Source organism: Zalophus californianus, chromosome 9, assembly GCF_009762305.2.
Source record: "Zalophus californianus isolate mZalCal1 chromosome 9, mZalCal1.pri.v2, whole genome shotgun sequence".
NCBI classification, from domain to species: Eukaryota; Metazoa; Chordata; class Mammalia; order Carnivora; family Otariidae; genus Zalophus; species Zalophus californianus.
This window is the reverse complement of record NC_045603.1, coordinates 18,187,034-18,203,970: the sequence shown is the minus strand read 5'-3', so window position 1 is coordinate 18,203,970 and position 16,937 is coordinate 18,187,034. Positions and strand designations below refer to the sequence as shown.

General features: G+C 45.4%; 1 protein-coding gene across 1 annotated transcript in view; it reads right to left on the bottom strand.

Moving 5' to 3' along the window:
* Positions 1-16,937, bottom strand: part of LOC113922529 (putative tetratricopeptide repeat protein 41) — a 69,363-nt gene that overhangs the window by 2,008 nt on the left and 50,418 nt on the right. The window contains exon 14 of the mRNA XM_027594519.1: positions 13,288-13,421. Coding sequence (XP_027450320.1) covers positions 13,288-13,421 — 134 coding nt within the window. The remainder of the gene's footprint in view (positions 1-13,287; positions 13,422-16,937) is intronic.

Below are 16,937 nucleotides of genomic sequence, written 5' to 3'. Positions count from 1 at the left end.
AAAATATATACACATATATTTTACAATCTAATTTACTAGTGGTACTCATTTATTCATTTTACCCACTTACAAGGCTGCTTTAAGGAGCTGAATTTATACCCCTGGTTATAAACATAATGGAAGGCCACTGCATATAGGGTTGATCTGGATAGGTGGCAAAGAGACTGCCAAGAATATTGGGTGAAAACCACTGGCAGATGGCCCAGCCAGCGTCCCTGTATTAATAATAAGAACAACCGTAAATTATGTGAGTGTCATCTGTCAGGCCTGTGTAATCCTGTAAGGCATAAACTATCATCACTTGTCTTTTTTTTTTTCTTATTTAGGTTTTTAATAGGACACACATCCACATGGTTCAAAATGAAAATGTATAAAGATATGAAGTAAAAAGTGTCTCTCCCATCTCGGTCCCCATCTGTGCAGCTTTCTCCTAAAACATGTGTCCTTCCAGAGAATTTATGGTGCATATCCATTGTCTTTTCAAGAGGAGAAAACTGAAAGAAGTTAAGTAACTTGCTCCAGTTCATGGTAGAACAATCCAGGGTCTGCCTCGTCCCCAAGCCCATGTCCTCGACTGCTATACTAAGCTGCCCCTTCCCTCATGCTGGAATGTTTTTTCCTTCTGAGGACCAGCTGTGGCTTCTGCTTGCAGAAATGTTCTCTCTCTGTATCTCTGCTTCATGAGTCATAACCCAGGTCTGAAAATCTGATAGGGACTTGTAGCTATTGGCTCTGCTTAGCAATCTGTGGCTATTTTGCTTCTTTTTGAATTATTTTCATAACTCCCTATGATATTCCCAGTTAGCCCAATCTAGCACAGCAGAATGCACTTGTGAATTACCCTGCTTGGGACGGCCACATTGCATTGGCCTTAACTGGCCTTTCAAGATAAAGTGGGGAAGAAGAAAGCCAGAATGTCTCATGTGGCAGCTGAGCAAGGACTCATTCTCAGAGATCCTCTGTCTGGATGCCAATAACCAAACCTCACAGAATGTTCATTCTGCCTCAGGCCCTTCAAGAGGTTCTGACTTGTCACACAGACCGCTGTCCTCAGCACACACTATTTCAGGCCTCTGATCCTCAGACTCCCTGTTGGCCACACATCTTGGCTCCCCAGGCCCCTTTACCCTCGGGATCCATTCTGGACCTGTATCTATAGCTTCGACCTCAGACACAACCCAGTTCTTTCTTTCTGGCAACAAGCATCATAGCTGCCAAGAAAGGACATCCTTGCCTCAGGCCCAACCCCAGCCCACCCCATCCTCCCTTGGGATGGGCAGTGCTACCAGCTGGGCAGCACTACCCAGCCTGGTCAGTCCTCCCAACCCAGCAAAGAAGACAGACCAAGATGGGTTCATTTAAATTGGAGAGAAACCACTGAACCTCTTCTCACTCCAAGTCTTCATTCTGGAGGGGAAGGGAATCTGACATTAATTGGTTATTCTGCATACCTCAACCTCATCAAATCCTCAGAATAACCCTACAGGCAGACATTATTTTCCCCTTTTGGCCAGTAAGACAATTGAGACTCAGAGAGGTTATGTCCAGAAAACAGCAGAACTGGGATCCAAGCACCATAACTTCTAGAAGTGGGTAAAGAGAACACTGTTCTCCCTGTTGCATTGGGTCCCTATTAGATTTTTCCATAAAAATATACGTAGGAAGGAACCATCAGTTATCTTTTCCATTTTGTACTTGTGGACAGAATGTGAATCGGAGGTAGGAATAGGGGCACAGTCCCACCCACTACCTTGAAAATCTGTTCTCAGATTTTGAGGGGTACATTCCCCTAGTCCTCCCCCATGCACACCTTTTTTTTTAGTGCTTAATATTTTTTAAAAAGTGTTGTCTTTACTATTTCCTCTGGAAAAAGAAAGCAAAATATTTTATCTGAAGACAATTCTCAGTCCTTTTAAGTATTCTTCTAAAGTACAACCTTTTCTAGTCTTTATTCTACTGAAATTTAAGCCTGTTCCTCATGCTTCCTCTAATATGTGCTGTCACCTAATAGGTGGGATTTTGCAATGCCAGGCCTGTATTTACTTTCTCCCCAGCCCACATTTGCAATGCAGATGGTTGTCACCAGGTAGCAAGGAAGATCTCAGGTGTTGGTGGAGGTCCTCAGGAGGTCTCTCTGAATGGCTCTGTGGACCCTGCCCAATAGTGAACTTCCCCCCTGTGTTGGGAGTGAATGGGCTGAGAAGTGAAGACAATCACTGTTTCTATTCTCCACCCAGAAGACATGCTGCAAATGTGTAATGAGGAAGGAGGATTATGCAATATCTAGAAGTTCTTTGTTGAAAGTCTTGTTTTGTTCAGTAAGTATGCTATGTCTAAAGTTTCTTTGTCAGAAGTCCTTCGGTTTGAGAAATTAAGCTTGTTTGCTCATTCTTTCAATAAATGTGTGTCTACAAACATATTAGGGAGTGAGAAAGCTATCATTGTCTCAAATAAAGTAAAAAGTAGCAATCAGATGTCTCCATGGGCCTTCAATTTCTGCCCAAAAGCAAATAATAAAAGAGGGTGGGTGTGCATTTGGGGGTGGAGGGTTCCTACGCCCCACCCCTCTACACTGAAACCACTGACTGGTCTGCTTACAGGGACCCAGCTGCAGATGGCAAGGAGCAACCTCTGTTGTTCGCCTCAGTACTGCATGAGTTCACTCCAATTCAAGGGCCTGTGCAGACCCCACCTTTGGGGAGAGGGAACAAATTCATTGTTCTCGTCTTCACGGGCCTTTGTCCCTACCACTCCACCAAAACTGAAGGTTCCCTGTGACCTCTGTGTTGCACTGGCCTCTCAACCTGGTAGTCAGTTGTCAGGCCTCTCCTTTCTGAGCTTCCATGACTTTACTGATTCTCAGCCTACCTCTAGAGCCCTTCCTCATCTTTGGTACAACTCTTCACCCTGCCCACCCTTTAAATACTGGCATTCTTCCAAGTTCTATCTCCTGCCATCTTCTTCTCGTATAGTCTTCTTAGCTCTTTCAACCATTCTATCAGGTTGAGCCACCAGGCATATGCTAGGGACTCCACAAAATATGTTTCTCCAGCTTGGTCTTCTAGCTCCCAAGTGCAAGACTCACATTCTCCACTACTGAATGACTACTGAATGTCTCCATGTGGGTACGAGATTCAAACTCAACATGCCCTAAATGAACTCATCATGGTTCCCACCCTAACTCTCAACCTGTGCTTCCTATCTTGAAATGGCAACAACCTGGTCTACCAAGATGCAATAACCTATGGTATAGCCATAAACTGGGGGATACCTTTGTCCCTCCCCTCACCTCTCACATCCAATCAAACACAGAGCCCAGGTGGGGTGGACAGATCTCAAATACAACCCTTTCTCTCCATTTCTACTGTCATTGTCTAACACAAGAGACTCTCCAGTTCCCTCTCACCAATCCCATCCTCTATTCAGCCATGAGAATATTATATCTAAAATACAAATCTCCTCATGACCCTTCATGCTGGAAATCCCACAGCAGCTCCCCTGGACAAATCCTTTAATATGGTAGACAGGATTTTCCATGCCCTGAACTTTGCTTTGTTCATGTGGATCCATCTTGACTGAAATGCTCTTCCTCACTTTCTTTGCCAGACAAACACCTGTCAGGACTCACAGCCAAGTCACTTTCTCTGGAAAGTCTTACTTGTTGCTTCTTTTATGTGCTTCCCCATATCCTCTATCAACATCTGTCACAGCACATATCACATTGATGTCAGTTATTTTTATGTGCTTATCTTGTCAACAAGGCTACAAACTCCTAGAGCCCACAGACAATACAAAGAGCATGGGATTGACAGTCAGAGACTGGGTTCCAAGTTCTCAGTCTACTACTTACTAGCTGCCAGGGTTTGGAATGTCACTAGGTCTTTCTGAGCCTCAATGATGTTATTATCTAATTAATAGGATTCTCTGACCAATTGTACCAGGGAAACTATATAACATATCTGCTATTTTCTCAGCTTTAAAATTAGCTGAGTAATTTCTAGAGGCCTTTCCAAGTTAAAAAGTGTTGTAAGCGGGGCCCGCAGGTGGCTCAGTCAGCTAGGTGTCTGACTCTTGATTTCAGCTCAGGTCATGATCTCAGGGTCATGAGATCAAGCCTTGCGTCAGGCTCCACACTAAGTATGGAGTCAGCTTGAGGTTCTCTCCCTCCCTCTCCCTCTGCCCTTCCCCACCCACCCCGGCTTGCATGCTCTCTCTCCAAAAAAAGTGTTCTAAGCTTATGAGGGCTATTTGACATTCTCCTGCAACCAAAAGTATTTACAAATTTATAACCCTTTAAAAATGATGAAACCTGGGGCACCTGGGTGGTTCAGTCAGTTAAACAACTGCCTTCGGCTCAGGTCATAATCTCAGGGTCCTGGGATCAAGCCCCGGGTCGGGTTCCGTGCTTAGCAGGAAGTCTGCTTCTCCTTCTCACTCTGATCTTCCCCCTGCTCATTCTCTCTCTCTCTCTCTCTCTCTCTCTCTCTCTCTCTCTCCCCCCCTCCCTCTCTCTCTCAAATAAATAAAAACTTTAAAAATAAATAAATAAAAATGATGAAATCTACACAACAAGTAGAAAGAAAGCCTTGTTAACAGACACGCCTTAGACTGCTAGATTAACCAGGGCCCTCTATTTCCTCTGCAAAACATACTAGCTGACACCCAGGACACACTCAGTGTCTATAGCTAGTAGGCTCATCTCTGCTGTGCTGACAGACTTCCATTCCTCACTGTTGGATTCTAGCATGACCAAGAGTCAACTGGGTTGTTAGACTCATTTTGGTAACTAAATTAAGTATAGTACAAACTGATGAGATATTTAGTGTGAAATGAAGGAGAGTTGTTTTTTATGAAAAACAGGCTGAATGCTTTGGAATTCTTTCAAATTCTGGGGCAAGGCAACAGTGAAAGTTTGAGGGAAGAAAGAGGTAGCAATCTGGAAGGATCTGGCATAGACTGCACCACTATCATCTAAGGTCTCACCCTACAGAAGCCAAAACTGGAAATTGTGGGTGATGCATTTTGAGAAAAATGACATCTAATTCCAATCAGAGGACCCAATTATAAGGGGGGGGGAAAAAGGTCTTGAATCTAAATTTAAAAGTTTGGGGAAATAATTACATTTATATGTTTAAGTTAAAATAAAATGCAGTCTGTCTATATCACTTAATTCAAAAGGGACCTACCACTGTAGAGAAGAGGACCATGGCTGAGCTGAGCATTTAAAAATCATATGAGGAGAGAGAACTGACTCACCCTACTGAAAGTCACCCACCAGAGCTTTTATTTAATTTCTTCCTTCTAAATCTGACTGAGATGGTTGGCATTTCTTTTTTAAAAGAATCCCAGGGAGAGGCAAGTAACATAAAGTTCATCAACCATACTTCTTCCAAAATAAATAATTCAGTACAGAACACTCAGCTTGATATAATGGAATATGAAAATCCACATTCCCACTGAAATCATTTCTCAAAAGGCGGATTTGAGGCACTTAGAGAAGGAAAACAGGAGGATGGCTCTGTGTCAGAGGTAGCTTGGAACGCAAATCACAAAAATCCTCTTTTCACAGCCAGGATTATACTAAAATTTACTCTAGAATTAACCATTTTAGTAGGTTACGATTTGTCTTGAAACTGGATTGAAATTGAGGGGGAGACAAGCTGTAAAGGATACATTACATGGAAAGATTTCATTCTGAATAAGTGCCTCACAAAAACCATAATCAGAAGAAGAAACAAAATGTAGAATTTATTGCCCCTCACAAATCCATCACGTAGTATGTGTTTACTATAATCTCATGCATAAAAATGCTATAATTAAAATCTGAATTATCCTGGCTGGAAACCCACTATCTTCCAGCTTGGAAGATTACACTGGATTTTACATGTTGATCAAATGTATTAATAAGAGACTGAGAAGGTGCCAAGACTTTCAAGCTAGCAATTTATCAGCGTTAATCTATAATCCAAATCAAAATATGGAAAGTCTACTAAAGACAATTGTTTTCAATAGGTTCAAATGCAATTTGGGTCATTTCTTTCGATGTTGTTGGCCTAGAGCACAGCCACTGCTTCTGTGGGATGCTCGGGGATTGTGTAAATACCCAGAAAGAAGCTGTTGATGCATTTCTTCACCCTTCCTGCAGTGGCAGAGCCCTTCCTATGGCTAGCATTCTTTTCTCATGCTTTGACAAGGCCCCTGCCCCCTGGGAGTTCACAGTCTGACAGGCCAAAATACTCACACTGGAAAGAAACAGAAAATGAGTGTCAGAAAAGGATCCTTTGGGGGCGCCTGGGTGGCTCAGTCGGTTAAGCATCAGACTCTTGATTTCGGTTCAGGTCATGATCTGAGGTCATGAGATCGAGCCCCGCGCCCGGCTCTGAGCTGGGCATCAAGCCTGCTTAAGATTCTCTCTCTCCTTCTGCCCCTCCCCCACACACTAAAAAAAGAAAAAGGATCCTTTGAGCTTCTTCATGACTCTGGTTCACCAAATTATTCTGGCATGGCATATTGTGTTAGAAATCTCTCATAATGGCTACATTAAAGGAATGATGACTTCAGGTCTCTCACAATCCTTCTGCTTTGCAAAAACCTCCCACTGGCTTCCAACTGCTCTTATGGTGACACCCCAAATCCTTGACCAGGCCTCAGGGCCTGTGATTGGCCCAGCACCTCTCTGACATCCTCCTCGGGCACCCTCTCCCTATCATTGGTCTCTGCATTCTAGCCACATTGGCCTTTTTAGCTCCTTCCAGCTTTGCAAGTTCTCCACTGCCTGGATGACTCTCCCCACTCTACCCCTCTTTACTTAGCAAGCAATTTCTCATCCTTCAGATTCAGTATCAGCATCACTTCCAGAGAAGCATCCCCACTGCATCCCCTCCCTCCAACACAAGGTCCCATTAGTGGTTGTATTTTGCCATGAGAGCATTTTCCACGTTCTAGTGAGGCTCTCATGTACCCAGCTGTCTAACCACCATCTCTGTAGGACTACATGGCTACACGGTGCTGTATCTAGTTGCCTAGATCTAGATCCTGTATCTAGAGCCGTCGGCCTCAGTGTGAGCTCAGTAATAGCAGTACTGGGCTCTCTCCGTCCTGCTCAGTGCTATATCCCCAGGAACTAAAACACACTGTCTCCTAAGATTCTAAGATTGGCCAAACTCTACTCAGGCTCTTCCAAGCTCTTTTTCAACCAGGTCTCACTTTGGGCTTCCATGTTCATCTCCGCATTGTCCAGTTTTAGCAAGAATCCTGCAAAGTCAGTTTAGCCATCCTCAATGTCCGATCACCCTGGACATCAGGTTCCTCATTCCCCATCACATCCCAGGTGTGCCTTCAGCCAGAACCCTGTTAGGTTCAATGCACCAGATTTTCTTACCCCTGATGTTTCCTCTCAGTAATTTTCTATCCACTGACCCCCTCCCTGCTCCTTGGCTATATATTCCCACTTGCCCATGCTATATTCAGAGTTGAGCCCACTTCTGTACTGAGGTCTATTTTCCCCTATTGCAACAGTCCTAAATAAAATCTGTTTTTACTGCTTTAAGGTACAGTAAATACTTGTTATGTGAATGAATGATAACACAAGTAATTAACATTTAAAACACGCCTGGGGCACCTGGGTGGCTCAGTTGGTTAAGCAGCCCATTCTTGGTTTCAGCTCAGGTTGTAATCTCAGGGTCGTGAGACTGAGCCCCGTGTCTGGCTCCCCGCTCAGCGGGAAGTCTGCTTAAAGGTTCTCTCTCTCCCTCTGTCCCTCCCCCCATCCCCCCAAATAAATAAACAAATCTTTTAAAATAAAATAAAATACCCTTAATAATCAGCGCTTACTTCCCTAAAAAGTAAAAGACCATGTAGTCTCCAGAGAAACTTCTGCCCTTCCCTCAACTACACAGAAGAATCTAAACCAGGGTCTTGGGGCACTTGGGTGGCTCAGTCAGTTAAGCATCTGTCTTTGGCTCAGGTCATGATCCCAGGGTCCTGGGATCGAGCCCCACGTCTGGCTCCCTGCTCAGTGGACAGCCTGCTTCTCCCTCTCCCTCCGCTGCTCCCTCTGCTTGTGTTCTCTCTCTCTCTCTCACTCACTCACTCTCTCTCAAATAAATAAACTGGGGTCTACCCAGAATAAGGTTGTTAGCAGAGACAAGTTTTATCTGAGTGACCCATGGGTACAGCAGGGCAAACACCCAATAACCAAACATCTGCTCTTTATTGTCCCCATGAATTGTGTTCCTTTCCGCTGAAATCCCAGTTCTCCTCAGTTCAGGACGACATATATACCTCATTTTCCCTGTCCTTGGAATTTCTATGTCTGTGTGGATTGCCCACATGTGCGCTATTAAATCTGATTTTCTCCTGTTATTCTGTCTCATATCGACTTGATTCTTAGTCCATCTATGAGGGCCTTTGAGGGGACAGGAATTCTTGCTCCCCAACAAGGGACAGGAAATTTGCTTCACTCTGAACTGGGAGACATTTCAGACAGACTTAAGAAGCTCTAACTAATTGTAAATAATTTCCAAAACAATCTCCCAAAGAGAATAAGCCCACGAGAGGATCACGGGCCCCCCAGCCTTCTTCAGACTTAAATCTCCACTTGCCCACATGCAGGACTGCCTTCAGACCAGCACACCACCACCTCCTCCCAACACTGCCTGCTCTCCTGCTTCTTCACCTCGTGTCCCACCCTTTCTCACAGCCCCTCATGACAGCCTCCAATTTGTCCTCTCCATTTCTTTATTCCTATCTTTGTTCATGCAAGTCTTCTGCCTAGAAGTGCCCCCTTCTCTGCCAGTTCACACCCTCCACTTTCTTAAGGGTTCCTCCCAAGAGGTTTTCCCTGAAAAACCTCCTGCTACTGATCACTGTCTTCCTTTACATTTAGATGTGGCCTATTAACTCTGCAGAGGGCCTCAAAGAACTCAACACCCTTATTTTATAAAGTCAGAGACGGACATGAGCCAGAGAAGCTGTGATTTGCTGAGATCCCATACCTGTCATACAGCCACGCGAGAACTCAAACCCAGTTCAGTCTCCTCCACCCAGGCCATGTTCTAAACCTTTCACACGTTACATCTTTTATTATAGGCTTGTTTTACCTCCCAACAAAGTAAGCAGTTAGTGAAAGGCGAAAGTTGTCTTTTGTTTTCATATCCCAGGTATACTTAGGACAGTCCTTCAAGCACAGGGAACCTTGTTTCCACCTGTTTGTCTGTTACTGCATCCAGAAAAGACCAAGACAGACTGTTCCCAAATTTAGAAGGTATGTGTAGGATGATCTGAATTGAAATACAGGCCATATGGCATTCATAAAATTTATGTTGAAGGACCTAAGGGACAACTTCAAAGTGATAGGCAGCCCACTGCAGAGCACCCGAGGAACTGGCCCCACAAGGGAGACAAGCTGGAGACAAAGGGAACAAACAGTAGTTTCATACATGAGCCTCCAATCCAAAGTCACAAGGGCAGATGCAAGCAATGACTTGTGTTAGCATCCACGTGGGCAGCTTCATGCTGAGTGCTCCCAGGGGGCTGAGGGCTGGGGGGCAGTAGGAAGCTTGTTTATCTTTAGAGGGTGCATAATTCTCCCAAACCACCCCAGATCTACAAACTAGTCGGGTAAGACAAAACATCCTTACAATTCCACCATGCATTACAATTTATAAAGCGATTAAAATAAATGTGTACTGAATAAATAACTGCTAATCGTCAGTATACAGTGGTTCTTTTCTTCCTCAGTGCAAAATTACATAGTGTCAAAGGAGTGCTCTGATGACCGACGTTTGCTAACACTTTTACTACAGGGCTAAGACTTGGTTTACAATGGCGAACGATGAGGAGTCGGGAGTATGGGTGGCTATGGATTACTTCTTGTTTTATGGAGTCCACTCGAGCACATTCCATTCAGATAAACATTCTCCATTAAAGGTAGGCAAAGGGGATCCGGATATGCTACCCCAAAGCATGCCGCATTCCTGATGACATAATATTTTGAGCTGAAGGCATTTGAGTTCTTAAAATCCTGTATGTGCCTAAAAGCAGAGTCCCCCAAAAGGACTCAAGCATTATAAATTCCTTCCCCAGGGCAACTCACATCTTCTCTCCTGGGACACAAGAAGCTAGCACCACACCTAGACACACACTGTTACAAACTACACATCATTTATTCTCCTAAGGGTTCATTTATCTTTCCAAAAAGTAATTTGCTTTTCCCTTAAATGCCCTTATCTTTCCTCCACTTCCCTTTCCCCTGCTAAGTTAGGTACATAGACCCCAAGTCCTAACCACCCCCTGGAGTTACTCATTGCCGAGCGCTCCCATGTGTAAGGGTGATGCACATGCTAATCAACTTCTTATCTGAGAGCAAACGAATATATTATACTTACATCATAGAATAGAAACCACAACTGGCAACAAACTATTAAAACAAAGCAACCAAATTAGGTGTATAGTTCCTTTTGCATAGATTTGCAACTGTATTTTCTGGTTGTAAACAAAATCCTTCATGCACTCAGCCTGGAAACCCTTACTGAAAAAACACTGTACACACACACACACACACACACACACACACACACACACAAACGTGCTCCTAAATCTATGGACTGAAAATAATCTTTCCCTGCAGATAGCAAGTATTTAAGCCTTCTTCCTCCTTAGCAAATGACTAGGCTGAAAGCAATCGTGTTTTATCGTAAAACGGACAACAAACACGCACCCTGGGGAAAACGGTTGATTAACTCAGGGTTTCTCAGTCTTGGCACTTTGACACGGACCTGGATAATTTTTTGCTGTTGGCGGAGGGGCTGTCTTGAGCACTGTAGGGTGTTGAGCAGCATCCCAGGCCTCCACCCACTAAATGCCAGTAGTGCTCCCTGCCCCCCCCAACGCCCACCCCCTCTCCCCTCCCCTCATCATGACAATCAAGGTTTCTCCAGACTTCTGTCCTGAGAGATAAAATCACACGGGGCTGAAAACCTGTTTAGATGGAAGTTGGCCATGCCCTGTGGCAATGAGATTTCATGATCTCTGACAGTATTCCGAAATTTTTCTAGTCATGGCACTTGAGGTTTCTGGTCTAATCCACTGGAAGAAATAAAGCTGCCCACGGGCTGAGAGGTCTTTACGTGGCACACTGGGAACTCGCTCACTGGAGGCAACCCCCGCCCCCGCCCCCGCCCCGGGGACTCGCAGACCTGATCACCCCCACCCCCTCCCTCCCTCCAGCTGTGGCCAGACTCCAGCCTGCTGTCCCAGCATTATCTGCAGCCCCCAATCCAACTCTCCAATCTCCTAGATTCCCAAGTTTGGCAGCAACACCCCAGGCAAAGGACAGAACTCATCGTGTGGCCCCTATCTGCAGAGCAAGCTAACAGGGTCCTGGGCCAAATAAGTAGTGAGGCAGGGAAGGACAGGGCCTGGCCACTCTGGTCCCTGGCTGGAGCCGAGTCTGGGAAGGAGGACCCCTCTCTCACGAGGCCTCTGGGGAGCTCGTCAACAGTCAGCCTGGAGGATGGCCCTTCAAATGGAGATAAATTCCACTTCACCGGGGCATAAGTTTCTTTATCTAGGTGAACTGTCACTAGGCCCTTCCTCCACCGTAACCTCGTGGGCTGCACGTAAGCACATTCCTCTACAGCCTCGCAAGAATCATTAACCTTGCCCCGTTTTCTTTTTCCCGGCGCTCGCTACAGGAACCAAGGAGGGAGGCTACCTGATAACCCTTGTTTTACAGACCCAAAGCCAACAAGTAACGCTCTGAGACCACTGGATGGAGTCCAGATGTCCCCATAGCACAGTATCTCTGTTTTGAGCCTCTCCTCATGAAGTTTCGAGGCCCATCCAGTTCCCACCCTAACCCCCGCATACCTTATTCGTCCCACATAAACTGTCCGTAGGCTCAACAAAGACAAGGCAGGTTCGAGACGGATGCCTTGCCTTCCCATCGGGCTGCCCTTCTGATAAAAAAGCTTTCTCTGCTTCTAACCACGTGGCTTAGATTAGCTAACTGGGCATCAGACACACGAAACTGACTTTAGGTTCAGTAACGGTAGTGCCAGTGAGGAAGAAACAGCATTTACTACAAACCACAGGCAATAATAACATTCTGGTGGAAGAAACTCAAAGAAAGGATGGGAACTTGTCCAGTGAAGAGAAGCAAAACAGAAATAACAGAAACAACAAGTAGCAAGAGGAGTGAAGGTACCCAACCCCAGCCCTCTTGGGTTTAAGACCAATTTTTTTTTCAATTTTTAACTTTCATTTCATTTAAGTTTTTAATTTTTATCTTAAATCAGAAAGTGCCTTCAAATCTCTGAGCCAGGTCTGAGGCACTGAGTCTTACATCCTATATGTAAAATCAAAGGTGGGCCCATTTGTGATTTTCAGTCACCTGTTATTTTAGTGTCATGGGAATAAGCGTGAATAGGCTATTCCTATAGAAACAGTGACTTAAACAGAATCGGAAGGAAGAAGGAAACCTACCCTGACAGGAGAGGGCTGTGGTTGGGCATCATGCCCTGCCAACAAAAGAGTGAGAGATGGGATGGAAAGACTTCCAGAAGATCTCTTTCTGGGGCCCCTGAGTGGCTCAGTCGGTTAAGCATCTGCCTTTGGCTCAGGTCATGATCCCAGGGTCCTGGGATGGAGGCCCATCAGGTTCCTTGTTCAGCGGGGAGTCTGCTTCTCCCTCTGCCTGCCGCTCCCCCTGTTGTGCTCTGTCTCTCTCTCAAATAAATAAATAAAATCTTGAAAAAAGAAAAGAAGATCTCTTTCTGTTATGGACTGTTTGTGTCCCCCCTCCCAAAATTCTTATGTTGAAGTCCTAACCCCCAAACGACGGTATTTGGAGATGAGGCCCTTGGGAGGTGATCAGGTCATGCAGGTGAACCCCTCGTGAATGGGATTAGTGCCCTCATAAAAGAGGTGCCCTTCCTTCCACCATGTGAGGACACAGGGAGAAAGGAGCTGTCTGTGGACCAGGACCCAGACTCTCCCCAGACACCAAGTCTACTGGCGCCTTGATCTTAGACTTCCCAGCCTCCAGAACTTTGAGAAATACATCTCTGCTGTTCAGACCTGCCTGTCTATGGCATTCTGTTCTAACAACCCAAGCAGACTAAGACACATTCCTAATAAGGGAAGGTAAACAAGTAGCTTAAAAAGTTGAAAGTCTGTGGAACAGGAGTTGCCTGCTTAGAAAATAAAGACATTTTAAAAATAAGCAAAGTATGCAGGTCAAAGGGAAAAGTCACCTGCTTCTAACAGAAACACATCAGCAATTACCTAATTTACACAAGGTGTCACTGAGGCTAATGCTCAGCTGCTTCCTGACGAGTGAGGAGTTGGCGAAAGTCCCCGCATTTTCCTTTATTTGTATCACTTGTTTATAATACTCAATTGCTTGCTTCTTTTGGAATCTGGAAAAGAGAAATTTAATTAAAGTTTTGCATTCAAGAAGCACTGCATTCATTCATTCAACAAACACTCGGGGCTTGGGGCTCAAGGATGAGTAAGACTGATCCTTGCCCTCAGAGAACTTCCCAAGGTTGGAGCAGAGGCTAAAGAGTGAAACAAAGGACCAGCCACTCATGAAGGGCACTGCCTGCGAACCTAAGGGTTTGGGACTTTAACAGTGAGGAGTTTTCATTAAGAGAATGATGTGATCCGACATGCACGTTAGAAAATTCACCTGGCTGGTAGTGTGGAGGGGACACTGAGGCGAGTTAGTCCACGGGAAGCAGGAGGGTCTGAGCAGATGCCGTGGGCCCTGGGCACCACACTGAATGCTCTGGGCCCAGTGCTGGGATCACCGGGTTATCGCCGTGCTCGCAGTAGAGCGACATGGTTAGGAGCCTGAGCTCTCAAGTCAGGCAGGCTTGGTAGGCGTTAGTGAGGCACAGATGCCCTGCAATCAGACTTGCTGGGTGCTGATCCTGGCTCTACCACCTAAAAGCTGGGCAAGCATTCTAATCTCCTGAACCTCAGCTTTCTCACATTCAAAATGAGAATAACAAATTGTCTGGAGGATTCAATGAGAAAAATGCATGTAATGTCTTTAGCATAGTGACTGATCATAAATACAATTAAGATGACACCATGGCGTCCGCACTAGGTGAAATGGGAGAAAATGCATTTCATCAGGAAGAGGGGGTAGATGTGTTTGGTCTTGAGAACGTGGACTCGGAAATGCCCAAATACCTTGGAATACTCAAGTGGAGACATCCAATAGATGATGGAGGACTGAGAAGGACATGAAGACAAAAAGCCAGCACCTCATGGCTGAAGCCCTAGGCACAGGTGAGGTTGAGGTGCTAAGACTGAGACCAGCATCCAAGCACAGCATCCATGAACTGAACCCAAGACAGCACCACCATTTGGACAGGAGTCAGAGAGAGAGGGAGGGAGAGAGGGGAAACCCACAAAAGAATGTGAGCAGGGATCATCAGAAAAGAGAGTCAGGAGGCAGAGTATCTCAGGAACCAGGAGAGAGGGTTGTTTCAGGACTTCAGCAGGAGAAGCCCAACAAGATCAAAAAGTACAAAGGGACACATTTAACATGTTCCTGATGACTTTCGCTGGAGTAGACAAAATGGAGCTGGGTAGAGGTAGAAGTTAAATGACAATAAATGGGAAGGGAGGAAGAAACTTGACCTTGAAGAGGTGGCTGATGAATGGATACAAAGTCAAGAAAGAGTAGATGGCATTTATTTTACTGAGAACATACTACTGTTTCTCTTAATCATTTATTCATTCCTCTCTGTCCTGTTTTTTTTTTTTTAATTTGACCTCATTTATCCACCCCTCCCCATCCCCAAGCCACAAGGCCCTCAGATCCCACGGATCATTTCTGAGGTGCGTGACAGCTGTCACAAGGGCCCCTGGCCACCAGGACAAAGGGTCTACACCTGTGTGAGAGGTGAGTCAAGCTGCACAGCAAAACATCTCCTGGTCTTAACTAATGTTAAAAAAGATGTGGTCACCTAAGGGCAACCTTCAACAAGGAGAAAGGCCTTCCGTTGTTTCAGAAGGTTGACCGTTGCCAGTGAGGGCTCAGCTCATCTGCCACAGAGGCCATCCCTATGGAATGGACGAGCAATACTAAGCATCTGTAATTCACACCCCACCAGCTCTGGATTTGCGGTAGGGCAGCCCGGGCAGCCAAGATGACTCAGACAGTATGCTACATGTTTAGATTTTTTCTTTCATGAGCAATGGTTCTACTGTCACGCTTTTTGCTTCTGTAAAGAGGAGTCCTGTCTCTGTTCACCATGCTGGTCTTAAGAGGAACAGAAGGAGGCTTATCTGGTATCCAGTGTCTAAAAAATTATCTGGTGGGGAGCAACATAGTGATACTAAGAACTCAATTTGGTGAATGAACTCTTCTGGTATGTGTCAGACATTCTGCTAAGCACTTTACATATGGGAACCCTTAGTCCTCACAACCATCCTGTGAGCAAGATACTATCCCCACTTTCATTCTACCAATGAAGAAATTAATGAGACACCAAGATGTTAAGTTCTCGCTGTTACCAATTTGAACCCAGGCACACAGATCCCAGAGCCCAGCCTGTCCCCACTACTATACAGTACCTGTAATTTTACCCTTACACACTCCCTTATTTGGGCTACTTTTTTATAGGTAAATACTCATAGAAAGGCTAAATATGGATTTGCACTTAAATGTTAGAAATTAGCAACATCACATTTCTCCTGGGAGCAAACGCATGCAGGAAGAGGTTACCTTCCTGGGGAGAGGTAAGAGGGCAAGTGGAAAGCCAAAAATGAAAAGCAAGACAGGGAACGGAGAGCAGAAGGACAGAAACTACTAAAACAAAACTTCACAACTTCATAATTTAACCTAGAGCGTCCCCAGCCTTCCGGTCGGCTGACTCGGCTAGGAAAGGGTGTGAGCTGGAGCCAAAGGAAGGGGGTGGTGCATCTGTCTCTCTGGACTTACAAAGACCCTTCTCTCTACCAACCTGTCAAGAGAAGTGGTTGGACCCTGCAGATGCTAACACTGACGGCATCCACAGGATAATACCTACAACCCTCTCTTAAACACAGAAACCGACAAAGAATCTCTCCTTGACCAAACTCTGCTCAGGCCCTTCTCACTCTTTCTCAAGTAGGCCTCAACTTTTAGACTTCTGCGTTCATCTGAGCATTGTCCAATTTTAGCAAGACTCCTGCCAAGTTAGTTTAAGGAGACTCCCCCACCCCTGATGTCTGATCACCCTCAATATCAGACTGGGTTCCTCCTTCCCCCATCATATCAGGTGAGGTCTGATCCCCCTGGCCTGCCTTCAGCAAGAATCCTGTTAGGTCCACTGAGCCAGAATCCCCTCCCCACAACGCTTCCTCTTGGTAATTTCCATCTACCGACACCCCTCTGCCCAACCTCTCTTTGTATTTAGGATTGGGTCCAATCTCTCTTCCCCTCTGCAAAACCCTGCTGCAGGACCTGAGTGAAGTCCACCTTACCTTTCTTTTAACAAGTGTTATTGAGACAGAGAAAGTGAAGGGACCCCATGAGAGAAAACGTTGCTTTTCCTTTGCTTTTTTCTGGCTTCTACTCTTGCTAGGACCTGCACCCCCAACCCACTCTATATATGCCTCATAATGCAAATAGCATATGTCCTTGTAAGGGACAAGGAATTAATGATTTCTATAGAACAGATAACATCTAAGAAAGGACCAGGTGAGAAATGACAATGAAGCCATTATATGCATACTCCAGACCACCAGTACCAAACATCTTGATGCCAAGGCCCCCTGGCTCCAAGGAATAACACCTGGGCCCTCGTCTTGGTTCTAACTGGTTCCTGGATGCCTAAGGGGACATGTACACCAGACCACCACTCTCAGTAAAAACCCCCAGACCCCAAGCAGAAACGAGACTCATGATCTTTCCTTTCCGAGTCTCCTGGACATTC